The following is a 17,720-nucleotide window of genomic DNA, read 5'->3' as shown; positions in this document are numbered from 1 at the left end:
GTTGAATGGGGCAGGGGTCCTGGAGGGGTAGTCAGGAAGGAGATGGAGGGTTGGATGGGGCGGCTGGGGGCAGTCAGGGGCAGGAGTTCCGGGGGGTGGTCAGGGAGAAGGGGTGGTTGGATAGGGCAGGGGTCCTGGGGGGAGGCAGTCAGGAATGAGATGAGGGGTTGGATGGGGTGCTGGGGGGCAAGCAGGGGCGGAGGGTCCGGGCGCGGTCAGGGGACAGGGAACAGGGGGGGTTGGATGGGGCAGGAGTCCCTGGGGGGGCCATCAGGGAGCAAGAAGCAAGGGGATTGGATAGGGGGCAAGGGCTGGGCCACGCCTGGCTGTTTGGGGAGGCACCGCCTCCCCTAACCGGCCCTCCATACAATTTCGGAAACCTGATGTGACCCTCAGGCCAAAAAGTTTGCCCGCCTCTGGCTTATACTCATCCTTTGTAATTTGACCAAGTTTCCACTTTTCGTAGGACCCTTTTTGGAGTTTTAGGTCATTGAAGATCTCCTGGTTAAGCCAGGGTGGTTTCTTGCCAGACTTCCTGTCTTTCCTACGCCGTGGGATAGTTTGCTCTTGTGCCCTTAATAACGTCTCTTTGAAAAACTACCAACTGTCTTCAGTTGTTTTCCCCCTTAGACTCGCTTCCCATGGGATTTTACCTATTTGTCAAAATCAAATCTAGAACCACCTCTAGAACCAAATCTAGAACCACCTCTAGAACCAAGTCTAGAACTGCCACTAGAATCAAATCTAGAACAGCCCCCTGCTCTGTGTATGTCTGTGCACATCCCCCCACTCCGTGTGTGCGCGCGCACATCTCTCCTTGCACTGTGTGTGTGCACATCCCCCCTCTCTGTGTGTGTGTGTGTGTGTGCGTACACGCAGCTCCCCCATGAGACGCTGGTGCACAGAGGGTAGCAACCTAATGCTGCTGCCCGCTCACGGGGTCGCCCCCTTAGCTCTGCTGGGCAAGGGCAGGATTCAAATCTCAGGGACACACTGTGGGGTCCTGACAGCTGCTCCCCAGGCAAGGTCGGCTTTAGGCCAATTCCACCAATTCCCCCGAATCGGGCCCCACGCCTAAGAGGGCCCCGCGCCCAGTGGCAGGGCTGCCGGGGTGGGGGCAAGTGGCCGAGAATCCCTTCCCTGGCTAGAGGCTCCTTGTTAATTTTTACTCACCCGGCAGCGCTCCGGGTCTTCGGCAGCACTTCAGCGGCAGGTCCTTCAGTGCCACCGAAGACCCGGAGCGAGTGAAGGACCCACCGCCGAACACTAGGAGTGCCGCCCAGTGAGTACAAGCCCCATGTGTTTTTTTACGTTTTTTTTTTTCAGTCATCCCTGCCAGGGCCCCGTCAAAACTGTTCGAATCGGGCCCTGCACTTCCTAAAGCCGGCCCTGTCCCCAGGGACAAACCCAGCGTGGGCCTCTGATTTCACAGTGGGATGCCGTGGAAGGAAATGATGTCATCTGGTCAGGGCTGTGATGTAAGAAGTCCAAAGCAGTGTGCGAAGGGATCTCACTAAGCTGGATGATTGGGCAACAAAATGGCGGCTGAAATTCAGTGTTAATAAATGCAAAGGAAGGCACATTGGAAAACGTAATCCCATCTGTGCCTACAAGAGGATGGGGTCGAAATTAGAGATCTTGGCATCGTTGTGGATCATGCTCTGAAACCACCCGCTCACGGTGCAGCGGCAGTCAACAAAGCGAACAGGGTTGGGAACCGTTCGGAAAGGGACAGTAAATATCATATTGCCACTAGATAAATCCATGTGCGCCCACACCTGTAATACCGCGGGCCATTCTGGTCACTCCACCTCCAAAAAGGTGTATTGGAATTGGAAACGGGACAGAGAAGGGGGTGTTTAGAAAGATGGGGATTGTTCAGCTGGGAAAAGAGATGACTAAGGGAGGATATGACAGAGGTCTATAAAATCATGACTGGTGTGAAGAAAATAAACAAGGAAGTGTTATTTACTCCTTCTCATAACACACGAACTAGGGGTCACCGGATGAAATTAACAGGCAGCGAGTTTAAAACAGACACAGGGACGTACTTGTCCCAGGGCCGCCCGGGGGAGGGGGCAAGTGGGGCAATTTGCCCCAGGCCCTGGGCCCCACAGGGGCCCCACAAGCCCTGGCCCAGCGGCGGCCCGGGTCTTTGGCAGTGGGGGGCCCTTCAGTGCTGCCGAAGACGTGGAGCAACTGAAGGGCCCCCTGCCACCGAAATGCCACCGAAGACCCGGACCGCCGCCGGGTGAGTACAAGCGCCGCAGCTCCCCCGCTTTGCCCCAGGCCCCCCGAATCCTCTGGGTGGCCCTGACTTGTCCACCCAACGCACAGTCACCCTGCGGAACTTGCTGCCAGGGGATGTTGCGAAAGCCAGAACTATAACTGGGTTCAAACAAGAACTAGAGAAGTTCATGGAGGGCAAGTTTATCAATGGCTGTTAGCCAAGACGGACAGGGACGCAACCCCATGCTCTGGGCGTCCCTAAACCTTTGACTGCCAGAACAGGGGATGGATGATCAGGGATCACTCGATAATTGCCCTGTTCTATTAATTCCCTGTAAAGAATCTGGCACTGGCCACTCTCAGAGACAGGACATTGGGCTAGTGGGGCCATTGGTCTGACCCAGGGTGGCCAGTCTTATGTTGAGTTAAAAATAGGCATAGCTGGGAATACGACCCAGGAGTCCTGGCTCCCAGCCCCCTGCTCTAAGCCACCAGACATCACTCCCCTCCCAGAGTTGGGCAGAGAACCCAGGAGTCCTGGCTCCCAGCCCCCTGCTCTAAGCCACCAGGCATTGCTCCCCTCCTAGAGTTGGGCAGAGAACCCAGGAGTCCTAGCTCCCAGCGCTAAGCTGGGCAGAGAACCCAGGAGTCCTGGCTCCCAGTCCCCGCTCTCAGCGCTAAGCTGGGCAGAGAACCCAGGAGTCCTGGCTCCCACCCCCCCCCTCCCCTTTGCAGAGGGCGGTGGCTGGGGGCGGGCCGAGCCGAGCGGTGCATTGTGGAGCCGCCGGAGCGCAGCAGGGGGTTGGAGCCCGCAGCAGCCGGGACCGGGACCATGCGCCCCCAGAGCCGGGGCAGCCAGGGGTCCAGGTAGGCGGGAGCCGCAGGCAGCCCATGGGCCCCCGCCTCCGCTGCGGCCGGGAGTGAGCGCCCCGAGCCCGGCCCGTGCGCCCCCCGTCTGCCCCGGAGCGCCCCGGCCCGGTTCCGAGCGGCACCATGAGGTGAGAGCCCGGTCGTGCGCCCGGGGCGCTTTGTCCGCGGTCTGGGGGGCCCGGCGGGGGAGGTCTGGGGGGCCCGGCGCTGGGGAGGCGGCCCTGGCCGGAAGCGGAGCCCGGAGCCCCCAGATCGGGGAGGGGTCCCCTGAGAATCACTCCGGTGCCCCTTCTCCCGCACCCACCGTTGGGGGCGGTGGGGGGGCCGCCTCCCGTGGGGCCTCGAGCCCCCACCGCTCCTGGCAGGGACTTGGCTCCCCTGCGCCCATCCCCGTGGTCCCCCACCCAGTAGCTGGGAGCCCTGAGGTTTGCCCAAGGGCAGCATAGAACCCAGGCGTCCGGGGCGGGGCCGGTGTTGTGCAGCTAGCGTGTCTCGGGGGGGCAACTACAGAGGCCCCCAGGATCGCTCCTGGCTGGGGCAGCGTCTGCCTGTTTCTCCCCCCCCCTACCCCCCCCCGCGGCTGGGCAAGGAGACATAGAGGGCCCCTGCTGCTGGGGGGTTTGAGCTAGATCCTGTGGGGCAGGGGCTGACTTGTCTCTGATGTCACAGCCCTGGAGTGGAAGTGGATGACATCATCTGCTCAGGGCTGTGATGTCATGGTTAACCACTGGCAGAGCCGGGGATAGAACCCAGGAGTCCTGGCTCTCAGCTGCCCCCTCTCCTGTTCCAACCATTAGACCCTACTCCCTTCCCAGAACCAGGGACAGAACTCAGGAGTCCTGGCTCCCAGCACCCCCCCCCACCCACTAGACCCTACTCCCCTCCCAGAACCAGGGATGAGTCCTGGCTCTCAGCTGCTCCCTCTCCTGTTCCAACCACTAGACCCTACTCCCCTCCCAGAACCAGGGACAGAACTCAGGAGTCCTAGCTCCCATCATCCCCGTTCCCCCCCCCCCTGCTCCCACTCCCAGAACCCAGGAGTCCTGGCTCCCAGCACCCCCCCCACCCACTAGACCCCACTCCCCTGCCCGCAGTTGGAGTGTAGCAGTGTCGTTGAGTGACACTAGCTGTGGGTGCAGCCCCCCCCCCCACTGTCTGCAGGCGACTGGGACAGGAGGTGTGTGGGGAGGGGGCACGGCTGCTTCTCCAGCTGGTGGAACTTACCCTACTCTAGCTAAGGGTGGCGGGGTGGGTGAAGATCCTGCAACAGGGGAGCCCCATCCCTGTCTGCAGGAACAGCCCCCTTCCCCCCCCCGCAGTGCTCACAGTTGTGCTGGGGGGGGGTGTCCTAGGAAAGTCCCCCCCCATTCCCGTGCTCCGTAGTTGAGGGTGCCCCAGCTGTCTGTGCCAAGGGGGGGGTTGGGGCTGCCCGAGTGGTGACCCTCACTCCTGGGCTGGGCTCAGCTGTTGGTGCTAAACATTCCAAAGCGGGGGGGGGGGGGAGAGAAATGCTTCTGGTGCTTGAAATTCCTGCTCTGTTGTGCGGGAGGGGGCGTTCCTGAGCTGCCCTTTGACCCCCCCAGGCCTGGGCTACAGCAGCTGATGAGATTGGCAGGTCCTGACCCCCCTGAGAGCAAAGGGCAGAGTCCCCAACTCGGCTTAGAGCCATTTGGAACTGCTGGACAAGGGGGGGGGGGTTTGCGGGTCGGGGCATTGGCAGAGCTGGGGGGGGGCTGTGGGTCAGGGGCTGGGGGAGCGTTGGGAGTGAGGGGCACTGGCAGAGCAGGGGGGGAGCCCAGGGCTGGGCTGGCAGGGGGCTGCGGGTCGGGAGTGAGGGGTGGGGGGGAGGGCAGATCGGTATCTTCCCAGGTCCGGTGCTTCAGCTCCGTCTGTGGCTTTGCCCTGGGCGGGGGCCGTGGGGCAGACTGGGGGGTGTCTGGCTTGGAGGGGGCCGGAGCCGCAGCGTCTGCGTATTACTAAAGAGCAGCAGGAAACGGCCACAAGCACATCCTGGCTTTCCCTTCCCTGTGTGTGTGTGTGTGTGGGGGGGGGGGGTGTCAATGGCCCCCTGGCCTGGGGCTGGCCTATGGGTGACAGGCTGCTGGCTCCTGAGTTAGAGCAAAGGGGGGGGGGGGGATGATCTTGGGAGGGCCTGGGGCTGTGTCCCCACAAATGGGCCGAGCCCCCCTCTCCTCCCCGCTCCCCTGCCCCAGTGCACTGGGGCCCTGCTCATGAACGTCAGGAGTCCCGACCCCCACCCCGGTGCATTCTGGGCCCCCCTGTCTCAGCGTGCTGGGAGCAGAGGCTGCTGGGAGCATTCGGGGGGGGGGGGGGCTCATATTGGCTCTGGAAGCAGCTGCAGTGGCCAGTGCTGGGGGGGGGGCTGGCCAGGCTAGGCTGTCTGCTCCTGCCTGGGCTTTACTTGGGACACGGGTATCTGGCTGCCCAGCTCTCAGGAGCAGCTGCTGCTTGGACCAAGCGCTGGGGTCCCTGCCCCACGGAGTGTGGGGGGGACCCCTCGGCTGCTGTCTGGCCTGGGCCGGGAGGTGCTGCCAGGAGGGTCTCGTGGGGTATTCGAAGGGTGAATGGGGGTGGGGGGCTCAACCTCCCCACCCCACCCCCAGTGCCTGCGGACACAGCCAGCCCTACTGGGGGAGGTTAGCGGGACCCCAGATGGGGGCTGTCCCCACGGTGCCCTCAGCGCAGGCACTGGGGGTGGGGCTGGGGAGGGTCTGTTACACCAGAGCTAGGGTCTGTCCAAGTGGGTCCCCTCTGTCCCCTGACCCACACGGCCAGGCTGTGGAGAAACCCCAACCCACCCACCCCCCCCCCCGCCCCTGCCGTACCACAGTGAGCAGGAAGTGACTCAGGGTCTCACCCAGGAAGTGGGTGGGGGCTGGGGAACAGGGACCGTCCCATGGGGGTGGGGGGGCGGCTCCTGAACTCAGGCCCCAGCTTGGCCAAAGCCGAAGCCCCTGGACTCTGGGTATGGTCGGAGCCAAAAGACCCAGGCCTGGCTTCACCCCAAACTCACTCCTGCACGTTGGCATGCTCCTCCCCAGAGGCAGCTGCCTCTCCCTCCAGCTTTGGTGCCTCCCTGAAGGTCAGGCCAGGTCTGATCCCAGCCCCCCTCCCTCACCCCACCAGTAACCAGTTGCCCGCTGGGTGGGGTGGGGGGGTGGTTATGGAGGTGGATGGGTTGGGGGCTGCGGGGTCTCAGCCCTTCCTCTGGTTTGTTTTAGTGGTGGGTGGGTTCCTGACCACCCCAAACAGGGTGATGGGGGTGGGGGGTGGGGAGTGTGCCTGTTTCCCATCCCCCCTTCCTCCCCCCCCCCCATCTGAGACAAACAGGCTCTGTCCTTCAAACCTGCCCTTATATGGTCACAGATAGCCGCTCCCCCCCCTTCCTGCTTCAGAGTCCGGCCCTCCCCAGGTGCTGCCTCCCGGGCTGGTGCCCCTCCTCCTCTGGCTGGGGAGCTGTCCCGTGGGGGGAGGGACAGGCTGGCTGTTCCATGGTGCTGGGGGAGATGCTGGGAGGACCCTGGGGGAGGTCTGGCAGGGAACCCCCGGGCTGGGCCTGGGGGGGAGTCAGGCAGGGAAGCCTGGGGGGGTGTCAGGTGTGGGGGCTGTCAGGCAGGGAAGCCTGGGGGGGGGGGGGCTGGTGGTGGGGAGTCAGGCAGGCAGGGAAGCACGAGGTGTGGGCGGGGGGGATTGGCTGAGCCGGGTCCCTGACCCACAGCCAGCCCTGCCTCAGTCTCTGGGCCAGCTGGCCGGGACCCGCTGCCTGCCAGCCGCTGCCACCACTCCCAGGGCAGCTGGGTGCCCCACAGGATCCTGCTGCAGATGGGCCTTGTGCTCCCCCCCCCCACCCCAACTGCTGTTCTCCTCTTGGCATGGGGGAAACTGAGGCACCGAGGGGCAAGGACTAGCCCAAGGTCACACAGCCAGTGGGGGATAGAACCCAGGAGTCCCGGCTGCCAGCCCCTCCCCCTCCCATGCCCGCAAGCCGTTGGGAAAGAGCCGTGACTGGTGGAAGTGGCTCGTGGTCAGGGCCTGTTGGTCAATTGCCACCAGGCAGACAGCCTGCGAGGCGCCCATGGCTGGGCAGTGCCGGGGGAGGGGAGTGTCTGGAAGTCCTGGGGGGGGAGGGAGCCCCGGGGGGGGGGGGCCCAGCGGCTCTCGGGGTGCTGCCAGGCTCCCGGTGTTGGGGTGTCACTGGGGGAGAAGGCAGCAGCCTGGGCACGGCCTCCCCTCCCCCGCAGCAGCTGGGCCAGGCCGGGCGGCTGCCGCACCCTGTTTGGATTGTGGGAGTGGCAGCTGCTTCCGCTTGGCCCGCGGGTGCCTGGGAGCGGCTGGGAGCTGGCGACATGTCTCCCCCCCCCCCCCCCCCCCGCCGGCCCGTCGGGCACCCTGGGGCTCATTGGGGGAGGGGCAGATCTGGGTCCCCAGGACGGCTGAGTCTCCCCTCAGCCTTCCTGTGGGAGACAGGCCAGGGTCCCAGGTACCCCCGTCAGGCTCAGAGAACACGGGGGGGGGGGGAGGTGCCCCAGGTCCTGGGGGGCAGCGGGAGTGTTCAGGGGCCACCAATATCAGCAACTCAGGGTGTGAATTAGTGTCACCCCCACACACACACTCTGCCGGTGCCCCTCACTCCCGACCCGCAGCCCCCTGCAATCCGCACCCTGCCCCCACTCTGCCGGTGTCCCTCACTCCCGACTCGCAGCCCCCTGCAATGCCCACCCTGCCCCCCACTCTGCCAGTGCCCCTCACTCCCGACCCGCAGCCCCCTGCAATGCCCACCCTGCCCCCCACTCTGCCGGTGCCCCTCACTCCCGACCCGCAGCCCCCTGCAATCCGCGCCCTGCCCCCCACTCTGCCGGTGCCCCTCACTCCCGAACCCGCAGCCCCCTGCAATCCGCGCCCTGCCCCCCACTCTGCCGGTGCCCCTCACTCCCGAACCCGCAGCCCCCTGCAATCCCCGCCCTGCCCCCCACTCTGCCGACACCCCTCACTCCCGACCCGCAGCCCCCTGCAATCCCTGCCCCTCCCCACTCTGCTGGTGCCCCTCACGTCGGACCCTCGGGCCCCTGCACTCCCCGCCCCCCCCCATTCTGCCGACGCCCCTCACTCCTGACCTGCAGCCCCCTACAATCCTGCCCTGCCCCCCACTCTGCTGGTGCCCCTCACTCCCGACCTGCAGCCCCCTGCCCTGGCAGAGACGGGGTCATGGATGAGCCCGGGGAGGTGGGACGGGCTGGAGCTGGCTGGGCAGGCCCCAGGCAGGATGCTGGGTGCTTCCCCCCCTTCCTCCCCCTCCCCGCTGCTCCCTGCGGCCCCTTCCCTGGCTGTTGGTGCCCCCCTGCCAGCAGGGCCCATGTGCAGGGCAGCCGGCCTTGCGTGACTCGGTTCCTGTGCGGTGGCTTGTGCCCAGCGTAATCTTCCTGCAGAGGAAACCCCCAGCCCCCGCCCTAGCGGCTGGTGCCTCCTGGCCGGTCAGCCAGCGGCCCCCTTACGGGCGGCTCTCGGCCCCTGCTGGCTGCTGGAGTGCTACCAGCGATGGGGAGGGGCAGGGGGGCTCTGCGTGGACACCAGTGTATGTGGGGGTGGGGAGCTGCCCTGCGATGCATGTCCTGGCCAGAGACCCTTGCCCTGTGCTCAGTGCCCAGCGGGGCTGGGCGTGTGGGGCTGGAAGCCCTGGCAGAGCAGAACGGCTGGAGGTGGAGGTGCCGCTAGTTCCCCTGGGCACCGCTGTGGGGTGGGGGTGGGGCAGCACTCTGGGGGGGCTCCTGGGCCCGGGGCTGGGACATTCCCTCCTCATTGGGCAGCCTGGCTCGGGGCCAGGAGCTCTGAGGTTGCGACCTCAGGGATGGTCTCTCTGCCCCCCAGGCAGTGTGTGTGGGGGGCAGGGGGTGTCTCCTCGGAGTGGGGACGCTTCCCCCTTGGGATCCCACCACTGGCACCTGTGATCTGTGCTGCCTTCCCCAGGACCCAGCAGGCAAAGGGACACGTTGGCCCTCGCCTGCTCTGGGCTGTGGGCATAGCCCTCTTGTTGGCTTAGGGTCAGCCCCCAAACCAAACATCCCCTGGGGGCCCAGCCTCAGCGAAGGGCCCCCACCCTGAGTCGGGACCCTGGGCTGGGAGTGGGACCTGCAGCCACAGCGGCGGGGAGGAGGGGCTATTTCCCAGCCTCCCCAGGGAGGGGTCCCCCAACCCTCCAGCTGGCTCCCCCCCCCCCCCCCCCCCACACACACACTTTAGGGTTTGGGGCTGTGAAGGCTCCTGGGATTTTATGGCTGGTCCCACCAACTCTGAGCTGTGGGGACAGAGCCAGGATGCTGGGTTTTTTTTGTGGGGGGTCTAGGGGTTAATGTGTGGGGGGGTGAGAGTCAGGACTTCTGGGTTCTGTGCTTGACTCTGCCATTCCATTCTCCTCCCTGTGCCTCAGTTTCCCCTGTACAGTGGGCTGAGCCCTGTCCCCTGGGGTGCAGAGCCCCCCAGAGTGTCTGGGCCTGGAGTGCACTGAGGGTTCCCCTGTGCTAAAGGGTGAGCCGCTGGCTGGGCTTGGGGGGCTCAGCTGGTTCACTTTGGCGTGGGGAGGGGCCTGCAGGAGCTCCTCCCCCCACGTTCACCCCCTTCTCCCTCCGCAGCGAGACGGTCGTCTGCGCCACCCGCGCCACGGTGATGCTGTACGACGATGCCAACAAGAAGTGGGTGGCGGCGGGGAGCGGCCCCCAGGCTGTCAGCTGGGTGCAGATCTACCACAGCCCGGGCAGCAACACCTTCCGCGTGGTGGGCCGCAAGATGCAGGCGGACCAGCAGGTGTGGGGGCTGGGCTGGGCTGGGAGGGGGGGCCCTGGGACCTGCCAGGGAACAGGGGCTCAGGCTGCGCCACAGGGGAGGGGCTGTCGGAAAGGATGGCCCCGCACCCCCTGTGATCTGCCCTGGTGGGGGCCCTGGCCGGCTGGGGGGGGGGGGCTGGATCCCCCTAGGGTGAGGCAGAGCTGTGCATGGGGGGGCTGGCTCTCCTGGCCAGTGTTCCAGTCTCCCCCCCCCCCCCCCCCAAGTGCCCCCTCCCCAGAGTTTGAAGCCTGTCCTGCCCCCCAGGCTGCCTCCCCCCTAGGAAATGTGGCCTGGATCCCGACCTGTGGGTTTGGGGCTCAAGCTGGGGAGCCCCCCCCCCCCCCCCCCTTGCAGGGCTGAGGACTGGGTGGGGGGTGGACACCTTCTGCTGCCCCCTGCTATGGCAATTGTAGGCTTCACTCTGGTGCCAGAGGGCACTGCCAGCCCCCCGTGCTGTGCTCGGCAAAGCCGGTGCCAGGGCTGGTGGTCCGGGCAGGGCTGAGCCCTCCCCACAGCCCCTCCTGGCTTCCACGCCAAGCGGGGAGGGGTCCTCAGCCCTGCCCCATCATCTTACCCTTGATGCTCTGCCCCGAGCTCGGGTGAGAAGCCAGGCGTCCTGTCCCCCCATGGCACCAGCCTGGCCCCAGCCCCTCCTGCCCCCTGAACAGGGCCATCCCCATGCCCAGGCTGGTCCCTGGGGTGCCAGGTGCTCTTGGTGGTGTCTCACCCCCTCCCCCCAACCCCGTGGCCTTGGTATGGTCTGGGGGTGGGTGGGTGGGGACTGGAATCCCATGGGTCCCTGCTGACCTGACCCCCCCCCCCCCAGGTGGTCATTAACTGTGCGATCGTGAAGGGGATGAAGTACAACCAGGCCACACCCAACTTCCACCAGTGGCGCGACGCCCGCCAGGTCTGGGGGCTCAACTTCGGCACCAAGGAGGACGCCAGCCAGTTCGCCAGCGGGATGCTGCTCGCCCTGGACCGGCTGGACGCGGGTGAGTGAGCGGCGCCCGGCCCCGCCCCCATCGCCCAGGGGGCTGGGCACGGCTTGGGGGGGCTCAGGCTGGAGACGCAGGGGCTTGGCCCCATGGCAGTGCCAGGGTTTGGGGGGCTGGAGGGCGGGTCGCCCTGTGGGACCTGTGGCCGGGAGTGGGGAGCCGGCGCTCTGATCTTCGGGGGGGGCGAGGCTGCGGGGTGGAACCTGTTGCTGACCTACACCCCCATTGTGTGTCCCGGTGCAGGCTTGGCTCCGTCCGGGCCCCCCCAGAACGGCCCCTCCCCAGATGAGATAGAGCAACAGAAAAGGTATGGTGTCCCCCCCCCCCCCCACACACACACACCTGTGCCCTCCCACCGGGTTCCCCCACCCCGTTCCCAGACCCCCGGTGGGCTTGGCGGGGTGGGGGTCGCAGGGGCTGTTACCAGGGAGGGTCTCTGAGGCTTAGGGGGGTGAAGGGGAGTCAGGGTGGCCGTGGGGGGGGGACGGGGGGACATGGCTCCCGCCCCGTCCCATCCTGGGCCCCTCGGTGAGGGCTGCCCAGTTGCTGACGCCCGTGCCCCAGGGGATTACTGAAGTGACCCCCCCTCCTGGCTAAGCCCCGGAGCGGCTGGGGCGGGTGCTACCGGCTCAGCCCCTAATCGGCTTGCGGCTGGCGGGGCGAGCGGCTGTCCAGCATGTGTGGGTTCGTGGTGTCGGGGATCCTGGACCCGGGGTCCCCCCAGGCCTCGCCGCGTAGGTGAGTGATGGGGAGGGGAGACACCCTGGGGAGGGGTCCCTGGGTATTTGTCGTGTCCCCCCCCCCCCCCCCCGTTCTCACCCCGCTTTGTCTCCCAGGCAGCAGCTGGAGCAGGAACAGGAGCGCCGGGTGGCCAGTGCAGGTGGGTAATGCCGTGGGGGCAGGCGGGGGGGAGTTAGGGGGCAGGCGCGGGGGGGGGGCGGTGGGGGCAGGCACTGGGAGTCGGGCTTGGTCTTTCGCACACGACCCCCCCTCCTTCCCCCTAGCTGTGTCTCTAGCCCCACAGGACTGTACCTGTGTGTGTGTGTGTGGGGGGGGGGGGTGTCTCCCCACCGGTGCCTCAGCCCCAGGCCCCGGGGCAGCTGCTGCAAGGGGGGGGGGGGCCGCTCAGGAATTAAATTATTGATGTCGTGGGGATTAGTTCTATCCATTGGCCGGGGGAGGGGGGGGCTGTGTGGGGCCCCCAGTCCCCAGGGTGGTCTTGCCTGGCTAAGAGGGTCCCAGTGGCATTTGCTCAGACCTCTTCCCCACCCCCCATCCCCCTCTAACCCCCCTCGGTCTTGTGTGGCAGGAGCTCCAGCGACCCCTTCGGGGGGAGGCCCCCCGCCGCCCCCGGGACCACCCCCCCCTCCAGGGCCGCCTCCGCCACCCGGCCTGCCCGCTGCTGCTGGGGGGCCGCCCCCCGCGACTGGGGGGCCACCGCCCGCGACTGGGGGGCCGCCCCCCGCCCCCCCTCTGCCTGCTGCGCAGGGCCCTGGGGCCGGAGGCGGGGGGGCCAGTGGCCTGGCAGCCGCCATCGCAAGCGCAAAACTCAGGAAAATCGCCAAGGTGGGTGGGGGGGCAGGGAGGGGGAGGCGGAGTTGGGGGAGGGGCGGGGGGAGTGGGAAGAAGGTAGGGGTCAGGTGGCCCCCGCCCAGGCTGGGTCTGGCATTGGGAGTTGGGTTGGCCTGTCGCCTGCCCAGAGGGGGCTGGGGCGGGGGGGCCAAGACACCGAGCAGAGCTAGAACTGGGGGGGAGGGGGGATTGCGGCACTGGGCCTGATAATGACTCTGTTTCCTGCCCCCCCGGCAGCAGGAGGATGGCGCTGGGCCGGCGGGGGGCAGCGCTGGGACAGCCCCAAAGAACGAGGCCAGTCGTGGTGGGGGGGGCGGGGGCCTGATGGAGGAGATGAGCGCCATGCTGGCCAGACGGTGAGCAGGGGAGGGAGTGCTGGGTCTCCGTGTCGGGGGGGGGGCGCAGGGGTCTCTGCTGTGGGGGGCTGGGGGCTCTGTGCCGGGGGGGAAAGGGGAGCTGCCCTGTGGGTGTGGGGCTGGGGCATGGGGAAGTGTGGGGGGAACTGGGGGGAGATCCCAGATGTGTCCCCGATGCTGACTCTGCCCTGCCAGGGGGTTGGGGCGTCGCCCCGCTTGTCCGAGTGGGATCTGTGCCTCCTGGCAGGGCTGGGGGGGCGGGTGACTCTTGGGGCGGGCGCTAACCCCGCTCTCCCCGTCGCCCCCCGCAGGCGGAAAGCCACGCTGCCGGGCGAGAAGCCTGGGCCAAAGAAAGATGACGACGTTTCCAGCGTGAGTGTTGTCCCCGTCCCCCCGTCCCCCCCCGCCCGGCCTGTCCCGCGGCCATGCCAGGGCAGGGATCTCCTGTTCCTGGGGAGGGGGCTGAGCCCTGGGGCATGGCTGGGCCGGTGCCGAGTCCCGGATCTGCCCAGCAGTTCAGGAGGGAGCTGGCCCCACTTCTTGGGGGGAGGGAGATCCCCTGGGGCTCATTGGGGGGGGGAAGGGGGGCTCGCCCATGGCCGCAAGACCCACTGACACCCTCCTCCCCCCGTTCTGCCCCCAGCAGCAAGACGCCACCGAACCCTCAGGTACTAGGACCCCGAGCCTGCCGAGCGGTGAGTTGGGGGGGCCCGGCCAGCCCCCGAGACCCCTGGCTCCCAGCATGCCCAGGGGGAGGACAGGTGGAGCAGGGCATGCTGGGAGCTGAATGAAGAGGGGGGCGGGGGCGGGCAGCCCCTTGCCTGGGCATCATGCTGCCCTGGCACTGGCCAGGGGCACGGGGCCCTGCGTGTGGGGGGCCCACGCATGGGGGGTTCACACCTTGGACTCTCTGCTGGGGTGGGGGGCTGGGTGTCTGAGACCCTCCCTTCCCCAAATTCCTCTCCCCATGGACCTCCCCAGTTAAAGCGCCAGGCGCCCATTTCTCCCCTCTCTTGGCAGACTCGGTGCGGAGGCCCTGGGAGAAGAACAGCTCCACTCTGCCCAGGTGGGTGCTGCCGGGCCGGACCATGGCGAGGGTGGGGGTCAGCGTGGCTGGAGCCAGGAGGGGCCGGGCGTCTGAATGCCTCTCTTCCCCCCCCCCCCCCCCGGGCATAGTGAGACCCAGGAGAGCAGCGACTCTCCCAGCCCCGCACAGAGTAGCACCAGCCTCTCGGGGTAGTGCCCGGGCATGGGTCGGGGCACCGAGGCCATGGGGCAGATACTGGGCAGACTGAGGGGTGGGGGGGCACTAGGCCTGGCTCCAAGGGAGGAGAAGGGGGGTACCCTGGACACGGGGGCTGGCGGAGCAGGGACAGCCCTAGTGCTGGATGCAGAGGGGCCCCTGGAGGGAAGTGTGGGGGGATGGGGACCCTATGGCCAGGGGGTTTCCTGCTGGGCAGTGGTGCCAGGGCCCAGAGTTGTCCCTGAGGCTCCAGCCTGTGGAGCTGGCTGGGGTGTGGCACATGCGCTGCTGGGGGCAGGGTCGATGCAGAGCCCAAGGGCGCAGAGCTGGGTAGGGCTGTGACTCCCTGGCACGGTACCCGCTGGGCAGCAACCAGAGCCACATGGCCTGGCTTGGCTTCCCCTGATCCTTCTGAATATCTCCTCCCCCTGCTGGGCCCTTAGCCACGGAGTGATACCTCAGTCCTACCGTGAATATCTCCCCTCCGCCCCCCATTCCCCATGGGGAAACTGAGGCACCAGGCTTGGAAGGGACTTGCCAAAGAGCACAGTAGCACAGGTGGGGAAAGAACCCAGAAATCCTGATGCCCCTCCCATAAGTGGGCTGCCTGTTAACTCTGGAACCTAATGCTGGCTGTGTGTCACCCCAAGCTGTGGCGCCCGCTCAGTGGCAAGCTCTCGGACGGGGGTGGGATCCCTGCCAAAGAGGGACATAGAGCTTCTGGGGGCTTCTCACCCCTAACTCCTGCCCCTCCCCCCCAGGATGAAATCAACTGCCCCCAGCAGCACGGAGCCCCCGCCCAGCACAGATGAGTCTGACCTGGAGCGGATCAAACAGGTACCAGGGTGGGGGAGGAGCCAGGGAGCCCAACCCTGGGGTGACCCAAACCTGGGACTCTCTGCTCGGTGACTGGAGCAGGACCCCATGACCCTGAGCGTGGCGGTGGGGTTCTGGATTGGGCCGGTGCGGGGGGTGGTGGTGCTGGAGGCGGGGTTTGCATGGCGTGGGAGTGGGGGAGGGGCTGTGCAGGTGCCCAGTGATGAGGGGAGGGATGCAGGGGGCTGTTGCCGGGCTTTGTATGGGGGATCGCTGGGGGGAAGAGAAGGGTGCCGGGGGTGCGGGAGTGGCTCTGCTTGGGGGGCGGGGGTGTCCAGGGGAGTGGGGGTGGAGTGCTGGGGGAATGGGGCTGCACATGGGGCGGTGGGGGGGGGGGCAGGGCTGTGCATGGGAGGGGGGTGCTAGGGGAGGTAGGTGGGGCTGTGTAGGGGGGGATGCACATGTGGGGGTGCCGGGGGAAAGAGGCAGGGCTGCAGGCAGGGGTGGTGGTGGGGGAAGGGCTGTCCACGAGGGGGTGCAGGGTGGGCCGCACCCCCTAACACTGCACCCTCCCCCAGGAGCTGCTGGAGGAGGTGCGCCGGGAGCTGCAGAAACTGAAGGAGGAGATCATCGAGGGTGAGCGACCTGTGGGAGTCACTGAGCTTGGTTCCTGCCCGCTCTGTGGGGGAAGGGGGGCGTGGCATGAGGGGTCGGGGGGGGGGCGTTCTCTGTGCGTGCCCCCAGCCCCACACAGAAGCCCCAGCCCCTGAGCGAGAGCCGCTTCCACCCACGGGCTGGTTCAGCTCGGAGCCCCCTGGCTGCTTCCCGGTGGCCGTGGGGCGGCCTGGCCTGGCGCGGCACCTCTCCCCATCTGGCTCCTGGCCCGGCACTCACCCCCTCCCCTCTCTCTCTCTCTCTCTCTCTCTGCAGCGTTCGTGCTGGAACTGCGGAAGCGGGGCTCGCCCTAGCCCCCCTACCCCCCCATCCCGTCCGGCCGGGGGTCCCGGGGCTCCCGAGGCGCCTGTGCCGCATGCGGGTTTATCGTCTTTGACACGCACCCCTCCCCCTCACACTTGAAGCCCCTCCCCCATGCACCCCCTCCTCCGGCCGGTGGTTACCGGGGCGCCAGCCCCACTGTGCAATTCCAGGGGGTGGCCCAAATTCCTGGAGACCCCCCCCCCCCCCATCCCCCTGGGGCTGCCCCGGGAGCTCCCAGGCTGTGCCTTACCCCGGGGGCGGGAGCAGAGCAATAGCGCCCCCTGCAGGCTGCTGCCTACCAAAGGGCCCCTCCCCCCGGAGAGCAGGGCTGGGGGGTCTCCTGGAGGAGTCGGTGTCATTCCTGCCCCCCAGGGGCAGCCGCAGAGCTGCCTCCCCCTGGGGGCCTGGCATGACGGAGAGATTCCCTGCAACACCCCTACCCTGCCCTGAATTGGAGGGCCAGGGCCCCCCAGGGATCCCCCCAGCTGTACACCCCCCCGGGGATCCCCCCAGCCCCGCCCTGCGTCCACTCACTGCTTCCTGGACCCCGGCTCTGCTGGGTTCAGCTTGTTTTATAGATTTTTACACAAGGGGGGGAGTTTTTTTATCTTGTACCTGAGGGGGTGGGGGCCCCCAGCTGGGCAGTGACCGGAACTGTCCTGGGGGGGGGGTGGAGCCTTTACCCGCCCCCCGGCGGGGGAGGGGCAGGCTCTCAGCTCTTTTCTATGCGGCTGTTAATGTTCACTTTATTTTTTTGGGTTGTTGGTTTTTTACTGATTTCTGGGGCATTTGTGCCCGGTACCAGGGTGAGACTCTTTCTTCCCCCGCCGCTCCCCCCCCCCCCCACGTTGCCTGGTACCAGGCCCCCGCCTGGCACTGGGCACGGACCCTTGGTACCCAGTTCTGGAATAAACCTTTTCTTTTTGTAAGTTACCCGCCTCCCTCTGTCTCCTTGCGGGGCAGGATGCCTGGGTTCTATCCCTGGCTTGGGGAGGGGAGTGGGGGCTGGGGGGTTAGAGTGGGGAGGGGGGGTTCAGGGTCACAAGGCTCTACTCAGACAGTTTGTGCCTTGCGGGGCTGCATCAACCCCTCCCTGCCAGCCTGTGCCAGGGCTGGACCCCCCCTATGCCCCTCAGTGTCCTCTGCCCACTGTACCCATCCCCCCCGGGCTGGCAGCAGGCCCAAGGGGGACTCCTGTGGCCTCCCAGAGCCTGCCCATGCCAGGTGCCTGCCCTGGAGCCCCGCTCACCCCAGCGGGGAGAGAGGGAGGGGGGCAGTGGGGGAGGGGTGTGGCTGGGGTGCATGGGGGGGGTGGGTGTCAGGCTCTGTCCCTGGCGAGGAGGCCACAAAGGCCGGGACTATAATAAATTCCAGGTGCTCTGGGCTGGTGGGAAATAGATCTGGGCAAACCTCCCATCTTCGGGGGGGTGGGGTGCGGAGAGGAAGCCATGGGGGTTGTAACAGCCATAGGGGGATCCCCGCTCTGCCTGGAACCCCCCCAGCACCATGTGGGGCAGGTGGCGGGGGAGGCCAGTTGTGGCCTGGGCAAAGCTCTGGGGAAGGGTCCTGCCCCCTCTTCCCCAGAGACAGGGGAAGCCAAATGCCTTGTCACTTCGTGGCCTTCTCATTAACTACTAGGAAGGGCAGAACTAACTGGGGCTGGGGGGAAGGGCGGGGAGTGGGCTGGCCTGGCTCCAGGTGGGGGTGTTGGGGTGCAGGGCCCCCCCTCTCCTGGGGCTTTGCTAGGGACACAAGCTGGGCCATTGTGGGAGTTCCCCCGAGCCACCTGCAGGCAGGCTGAGGCCCGGCCCGACTTGG

The 17,720-nt window shown here is 67.0% G+C and overlaps 1 protein-coding gene across 2 annotated transcripts; it reads left to right on the top strand.

The window, feature by feature from the left end:
- The first annotated feature begins 2,977 nt into the window (after window positions 1-2,977).
- Window positions 2,978-16,835, top strand: VASP (vasodilator stimulated phosphoprotein). Of its 2 annotated transcripts, none has more exons than XM_065571687.1 (13): window positions 2,978-3,227; window positions 9,747-9,918; window positions 10,766-10,934; window positions 11,181-11,244; window positions 11,774-11,817; window positions 12,247-12,503; window positions 12,747-12,865; window positions 13,177-13,237; window positions 13,512-13,560; window positions 13,886-13,931; window positions 14,870-14,945; window positions 15,503-15,560; window positions 15,855-16,835. In XM_065571687.1, exons 1-13 carry the CDS (start codon window positions 3,223-3,225, stop codon window positions 15,890-15,892), a joined length of 1,158 nt encoding a protein of 385 aa, XP_065427759.1. In that variant the 5' UTR covers window positions 2,978-3,222; the 3' UTR covers window positions 15,893-16,835. The 2 variants fall into 2 exon arrangements, with proteins under 2 accessions (XP_065427759.1, XP_023969700.2); XM_024113932.3 differs by having other exon boundaries at window positions 2,979-3,227; window positions 13,509-13,560.
- The last annotated feature ends 885 nt before the right edge of the window (window positions 16,836-17,720 follow it).

This window comes from Chrysemys picta, chromosome 17 (genome assembly GCF_011386835.1).
Source record: "Chrysemys picta bellii isolate R12L10 chromosome 17, ASM1138683v2, whole genome shotgun sequence".
Taxonomy (NCBI): domain Eukaryota; kingdom Metazoa; phylum Chordata; order Testudines; family Emydidae; genus Chrysemys; species Chrysemys picta.
This window is presented reverse-complemented; position numbering and strand designations above follow the sequence as displayed.